This window comes from Procambarus clarkii, chromosome 45 (assembly GCF_040958095.1).
Source record: "Procambarus clarkii isolate CNS0578487 chromosome 45, FALCON_Pclarkii_2.0, whole genome shotgun sequence".
In the NCBI taxonomy this organism is placed as follows: Eukaryota; Metazoa; Arthropoda; class Malacostraca; order Decapoda; family Cambaridae; genus Procambarus; species Procambarus clarkii.
The window spans coordinates 20611772-20619271 of NC_091194.1; the positions used below are offsets into that span (position 1 = coordinate 20611772).

At 42.2% G+C, this 7500-nt stretch overlaps 1 protein-coding gene across 2 annotated transcripts in view; it reads left to right on the top strand.

The window, feature by feature from the left end:
• The window catches only part of LOC123769720 (uncharacterized), a 190819-nt gene that overhangs the window by 42225 nt on the left and 141094 nt on the right, over window positions 1-7500 (top strand). For both annotated transcript variants that reach the window (XM_045760932.2, XM_045760933.2), the window contains exon 2: window positions 5077-5179. In XM_045760932.2, coding sequence (XP_045616888.1) covers window positions 5077-5179 — 103 coding nt within the window. The remainder of the gene's footprint in view (window positions 1-5076; window positions 5180-7500) is intronic.

Sequence of the window (7500 nt, forward strand, 5' to 3'; positions counted from 1 at the left end):
AAATCACAATTAATGCATCAAGTTTGGAGACTTGTACACATTTTAGTGTAAGAAGCAAGGCAAATAGTTCTGTCTGATGGGTAGAGGCAACTGCACTTGCAGCTGCACCCGTGTGGCAGTGTAGGAAACTATCAGTGTATGTGATTTGAGAGAGAGAATGATCTGTGGATAGAGCATCAATATGGCGCAAGGTATTAGGCTTTGCCTCAAGACGAAGCATAATAAAGAGCCCGAATATCTGGGGGAAAAAATACATTAAAAATTGTCCACATGATACATATATAATCACGATTTAAACATTTAATTTGTATTAATTGAATATATATTATTAGGAAGTTTTGTTTATCTGGGTAAGTTGTCAGCTTATATGAACTAATAGCTAGTGTGGCTTGTATACTGGGTACATCCTGTCTCTTATCCTTGACTGCGGCGGTAACTTTATGGTCAGGAAGCCACAAATATTTGCAGTGGGGCTCAGTCAGTCAATATGATTCCTTTGACATGACCCAACTTGTGTATTCTGCTCTCGTATTAACAATTTGAATATCAAGAACATTTTGAATATCTTCTGACATAGATGGTGCTGTAGTTGATTGTTGTTCATGACCTGTCCAGTGGGTCGAGACTGGTCTCATTAGCACCTCTCAAATTGGTGGAAAGAAATTCTTGCTGCAAGAATGTGTGTTCTCAGAGCTAACTAGGGTAACTAAAATACATACAGTGGTACCTCGCATAACGATTGCCCCAAAAGACGAATATTTTGGGTAACGAACGGCCCGATCGGCGTCAAATCGTCCCGTATGACGAACGCTGGTTTGAGTAACGTCAACACCACATGGTGGGGTCGCGCTCCTGCTTGCACATTCTTAGACGCCTCCGACGATGCACATAAATTATGTTGTTCTTGTTTAAAGATGCTAATGATGCTGGGATATAAAAGGGTGACTGCTGAGATGTTGCAAAGCATTGACGTTTTTGTAGGAAAAAAGAATTGAAATATCTGATATACAACAAATGTCAAAGTTCGTTCGGTGTTCGGCAGGTAGGCTGCTCCATTATAACAATCTATCTTTTCTATCTTTGTTTCAAATGTGTTCCATTTGTTTTGTATTTGTCATTTACGTCTCAATAATGGAGAAGCCTACCTTACATACACTGAATAAACCATTATGACATTTTCCTTTCTTCAAATGTGTTCAATATTTATTTTTCATTTGTCTTATAGCAAAAGGTTCGTTCGGTGGTCGGCAGGTAGGCTGCTCCATGTTTCTTAAAAAAAAAAAAAAAAAAAAAAAAAAAATAAAATAAAACTGTTGAAACAATTTGGAAAATGGACAAATGTCATAAAGGTTCGTTCAGTGTTTGTCGGGTAGGCTGCTCCATTATCGAGACGTAAGTGATAAATACAAAACAAATGGAACACATTTGAAACAAAGATTGTCATAATGGAGCAGCCTACCCAACAAACACTGAACGAACCTTTTGCTATAACGAATATGAAAGACAAGGGCTGCTGGCTGGGTTAGTAGTGTGTGAGCAACCATTTGTAGCACACGTGCCTCTGGCTCTCAAACACCTGTCCCACATGGTGTTGAAAGACTGTACTCAGTCAGTGCAATTCAGACCCTATTGTTTGAAGAACATAAGGGTCATAACATTGGTGAAGCTAGGCGCAATAAGGGCTTAACACAACGGTCGGATGCCTGTGATACAGCACCTATGAGGATGATACAGCGAGCGTATCCAGGTGTAGCTCTGAGCCCCACCCTTGCCATCTCTAATGTATATAGATGATACATAGATGAATCGTTTTCTGCGTTCAGTGATGATGCATCTGATACAAGTAGCATAGATGAACAGTGTTAGCGGCTTCCATGGTGGAGGTGTTCATTGATATTTTTAAGAATACCTAAATCTTTTCCTGACTGATGGACACTCTTTGAGGCTAGCTGAATCTCTTCCTGACTGATGGACACTCTTTGAGGCTAGCTGAATCTCTTCCTGTGTGGGACCTTACAAAGCGATCTTTTCAAGACTACCTTACAAATTGAGCTTTTCCTATAATCGTTTCAATACTACTATATGCTTTACAAGCTTGGCTACATACCACCTACAAGTACTAAAGCCAAGGGTGCACGCGAGTGCATTATTTACAAGCACACAGAACGATGAAACAGGAAACAAAAATCTATCTGTAGCTGGTGCAAGGAGAGCAAAGTCGCGCTGTGTACCATGTACTACTTCGTTGACTATTACGCACCTCCAAAGTACTGAGTGTGTAATACAGTGTGTTACTGTGTAAATAGTATGTGAAACTGTACATATTGTAATATTAGTGAATTTTTACCACGTAATATTGTGACAATAAACATTTATTGTGGACACATTACTGACACATGTATCACAGTTTCATGGAAAATTATGAACATTCTACTGTATACATATTGTAAAGGTCACAAATATGCATCATATACGATAAAAGAAACAAATAAAACCGCATTGGAAATGCATAGGAAAAATATTTGAAAATATATTTGTGGCAACACGCGGTGCTTGACTGGCCTGCGCGACCGTGTCTGGGAGCTTCACACACGGGCGACCAGCCCCTGATGACGTCACAGCGCACCTTGTCCACGCCCTCACAGCCAAAGTAAGTGGAATTTGGTAATTATCTTTACATAGACATGTTCAGGGACGGTAATTTATCATTTTACAAAGAAAAATTATATTTTGGGGAACATTTGATGTCATGCACACTAGGGAAATTTCACAATAAACACAGTGCATCACACTGGTTACATGGGAGACACTCGTTTTCTATGACGTCCGTTTCGCATGACGAACATGGAACGGATTAAATTCGTTATGTGAGGTACCACTGTATTTCCTAAATAAATACTTTAATTACAAACAATTGAAAATATGATATGTTTCCAAAATTTTAATGATACAGAACATATTGTGGATTATAATTAAGTTCTTAATAGTGATCCTTTCTGGCATCATAATTTACATACATATCTACTTCTGTTTTTCAATTTCTTTCTTTAATATGTACCCCATACCCATCCCGTGGGTGGTGGTGTAAAGGATTACAGAGGTACATAATCGGTTCAGGAACTGAACCCACTAGTACGTTTAGCTAAGCAAATAACAATCTTTTGACGCTAGTTACAAAATTATTAATGTTATATATATACATGTACACATGCTCATGCATACATGTACATATACTTACGTATACATGTATACATACACATACATATTTAATCACCCACACAAATACACACATCAATAATCTTTTGTCACAATTGATTCAACAAGAGGCTCATAAGTCACTCTACAAGGAACTTTACATCTATGATGAGTCGCACAGTTACTAGTCTTGCTGCACACCCACCCAACTGGGCGGCAGCTTTACAGTCATGTGCTCCACACCCACCCAACTGGGCGGCAGCTTTACAGTCATGTGCATGTATTACCTACAGTAAGCAAATTTTGGATACTTCGCTAAGATTTCGGGCAGCACATCATTATGAATGAAGTACTTACACATTTCTTGGAAACCATTGATGGTGTTATCTCTAAATTCCGTGATTTTTTCACATTCCATTAAATAATGTCGCAAAGTATGCGAATAGTTCTGCTGACAGAGAACTATTCATTTAGTCAAATCTACATCAGCAGACGTTACAAACTCCCAGAGGTACTTGTAGCCGAGCCTAAGCCTAGCAGTGGTAACATCTAGAAGTCTGCTAACCTTATTGGATGACCCATAGACGTGCGGTTCTTCCTGCATAATAGAATGATGATAGATGGAGTAACTGGTGTGAATTTTGCTTTGCCTCACATCTCCGAAATTTAGTTGGTGTTCCCGGAATATTACTGCCTTCAGGCTGCTCAAAGGCAGTTCAAGTTGGTAATTAATTCCCTCTTTACAATCAAAAGTCTTGGTCAACTCATCATTTCTATCATGCATTCGGAGACCAATATGGGAAAGAATCCACAGGAGACAAACTCTGACTCCATCATTGATTATTTCACTATATCTGTGTCTAGCTTCAGAGATAAGCACGTCAGTTATGCCTGTTGTGGATTAAAATGACTACATTTTTGTTAGTTTCTTTTTGTAAATGATGATAAAGTTCAATAAATGTAAGTAATTATCAAAGAAGGCACCAAGCTGGGAAGGGTATGTAGCAACATCAAATAAAGGTATTATTGAAACTTTATAGGAAAATGTTAAATCCTAAATATATCTTTATTCCTATACTTGAAATATTGTATACTTTCCTCTCTCCATCGTACTTCTGCATCTGTTGGCAAGTGGTGCGGTGCGATGGGCAGGTGTTCATTATTAGGCGAGCTGGCAGGTGGTGTTCACTGCTAGATGAACTGCTGTTCACCTAGCAGTAATTAGGTACCTGGGAGGTAGTTAATTGCTATGGGGATGTATGTCCAGAGGCACTGTATACAATGTTAACAATAGAACAATGTATAATCATTTTATGGTATACAACACATTGAGAAGGAATGAAGGTTAGATCCGAAAATTTAGTTTTTAATACACTACACATTTATTCTTTCCTTCACCTTCATTCAAGCATAAGGGTATTACAGTAAGTTTCTCCATTATTATTTTTATTAGTATTATTAGTTTTTTATTTATTATTTGTATTATTGTTAACAGGAGGAGTGAGGGGGGGGGGAAGGGGTAATGTCCACATAACAAATTCCCCATCCCAGGGTTGGGGGTGCGAGGGTGTACAATAAACCAAGCCCCTCTGGTGTCTGCTTGTCAAAGGCGGAAGTGGAGCCTTGCCCGTTTGTCATGATAATTAGTGATGGCTCTTATGTTGATTATGGGTCTGTAATCCAGGGTCCTTTATTCTTAATTTATAGTACTGTATTAAGTTTTAGTCATTAATGTTTTTCCTGCCCGAAACGCTTTGTGTAATAGTGGCTTTAGGCATTGTATGTACTAGCTCTATCTATAAATCGGTCAAATTTTGGAAAATCTCTTGTATGTATGTACCTTACCTGAATAAACATTTTATTCATTTATTTTTTAATCAGAATGAATTTCCGGTTGAGTGAGAAGCTTAAACAGTGTCCCTACAACCCATTTCACCAGATCCAGCCCCATCGAATGGCTCAACATATTGTCAAGTGTAAAAAGGTAAGCGGGAGAGGTAAAAGTTGAATGTTGCTATTAGTACAAGTTTTTTCATTTGTATTCAATGTAAATACATGTTATAATCACAGATTGCCAAGAGGCTTAGATCAATCATTTTCTCTGGGTAGGCTCCCCACAGTAGCTTTCCTTAGGCAATAGCAGTGATGCTGGAGGACTGTAGTAGACATACCAGGCACTAGAGACCTCGGCCCACTGGGAGCAAGGAGGATTCGGGTTGCTCGAGGTTCGATGATTCGGCTCCATTTGAACTTCTTCTTGGTAGTTCATTCTCTGAACCGCAGGGGTTCGTTGCAGTCCTTGTCTCTTTGGTGCTAGTTGCTTTGCTCTGGGGGTTGGGTTAGGGAGGTACATGTTCTCCCGCACAGAGGTTTCTGGTCTTTTGGTGTTGGTGTTAGGTTTGTTCATTTGCAGCCGTCTCCTTCTTTTCTGGCGAAGAATGACTGCTGCTTTCCAGAGGGGTCCTTGGGTTGTTGCTTGGTTGGTTCGGCCAGGTTGCATCATGTGTTGTGTTCAGTTGCGGCTCTTCGCCGTTATCTGCGTGCCACAGCCTCTGTGACCGAGGATGCACTTTGGCTTGACCCGGTTTCCCGTCTTCCCTGTTCTAGGATTTGGGTCTCCCAGGTCGTCCGAATAACAAAGGTTATTCGGTCCAGCCAGCCTGCGGTCTATCCTCATGCCCACGATGTTAGTAAGTTTGCTGCATTAGCTGTTGTCTTTGGTAATGTCTTGGGCTGATATTTGGGCACGGGGTTTTTGGAGGTTGAATAGGGTTCTGGCCGCTCACTGTCTAGTAAATGTTTCTGGCCCTAGTTGGGCATGTGGTGCATTGGGTCGGCAGTTGCAACCAGTTGTCTAGACTTCAAGTTGAGGAGCAAGTGGCGACCGCCTCCTGGGTATGTCCCTCATGTTTTATATTTGGTTAAGTAGCTCTGGGGAGTGAAGAGGCTCCCTCCAGAAAACCAGCATTGAGTGAAATGCCAGTTTGTGGGCGAGACATGGAGGCTCCCCGGAAACCCTTCCTCCCTCCCTCCGGTCGACAGTTTTGCGGTTTTGACATTCGGCCTCAGAACTGTGAGCAGATAGCCGCCGCGGGGGGTCTGGAGCTCCTCCTCGGAGGGAAGTTGCGCAGACAGCGGCAACGTCTTGCTCATTTTTAGTATGGGAAGTCCTGCTTAACAGTTTGGCTTTCAGTAGCAGTTTTTTTTTAACCAGATAGGGTTTGTTTTGGGATGCCTACCTTTCTGGGTGCCTGACCCAGTCGATGGCAGGCATAGAATGTTTCTAACCACACGGGGGTTTCTATAGGCCATTGCTCCTCGTGTGTTCTTTCTCTCGCTCTCTCTCTCGTGCTCTCTCTCTCGCGCTCTCTCTCTCGCGCTCTCTCTCTCTCTCGCGCTCTCTCTCTCTCTCTCGCGCTCTCTCTCTCTCTCTCGCGCTCTCTCTCTCTCTCTCGCGCTCTCTCTCTCTCTCTCGCGCTCTCTCTCTCTCTCGCGCTCTCTCTCTCTCTCTCGCGCTCTCTCTCTCTCTCTCTCTCGCGCTCTCTCTCTCTCTCTCTCTCTCTCTCTCGCGCTCTCTCTCTCTCTCTCTCTCTCTCTCGCGCTCTCTCTCTCTCTCTCTCTCTCTCTCGCGCTCTCTCTCTCTCTCTCTCTCTCTCTCGCGCTCTCTCTCTCTCTCTCTCTCTCGCGCTCTCTCTCTCTCTCTCTCTCTCTCTCTCGCGCTCTCTCTCTCTCTCTCTCTCTCTCTCGCGCTCTCTCTCTCTCTCTCTCTCTCTCTCTCTCGCGCTCTCTCTCTCTCTCTCTCTCTCTCTCGCGCTCTCTCTCTCTCTCTCTCTCTCTCTCTCTCGCGCTCTCTCTCTCTCACACTCTCTCTTCAGAGAACCAGACACAATAAGAATTCCAGAGAACAACATAGAGCGGATAGAGGTGTCTAGAGATGAAGTGGAAAATATGCTAAAGGAGCTCGGGAGGAACAAAGCAGCTGGCCCAGATGGCGTTTCACCATGGGTTCTGAGAGAATGTGCATCTGAGCTCAGCATTCCACTTCACCTGATCTTTCAGGCATCCCTGTGTACAGGAATCGTAGCAGACGTGTGGAAACAGGCTAACATAGTTCCAATCTACAAAAGTGGCAGCAGGGAAGACCCCCTCAATTATAGACCTGTATCATTGACAAGTGTAATAGTGAAAGTATTGGAAAAGCTAATCAAAACTAAATGGGTAGAACACCTGGAGAGAAATGATATAATATCAGACAGACAGTATGGTTTTCGATCAGGAAGATCCTGTGTATCGAATTTACTCAGT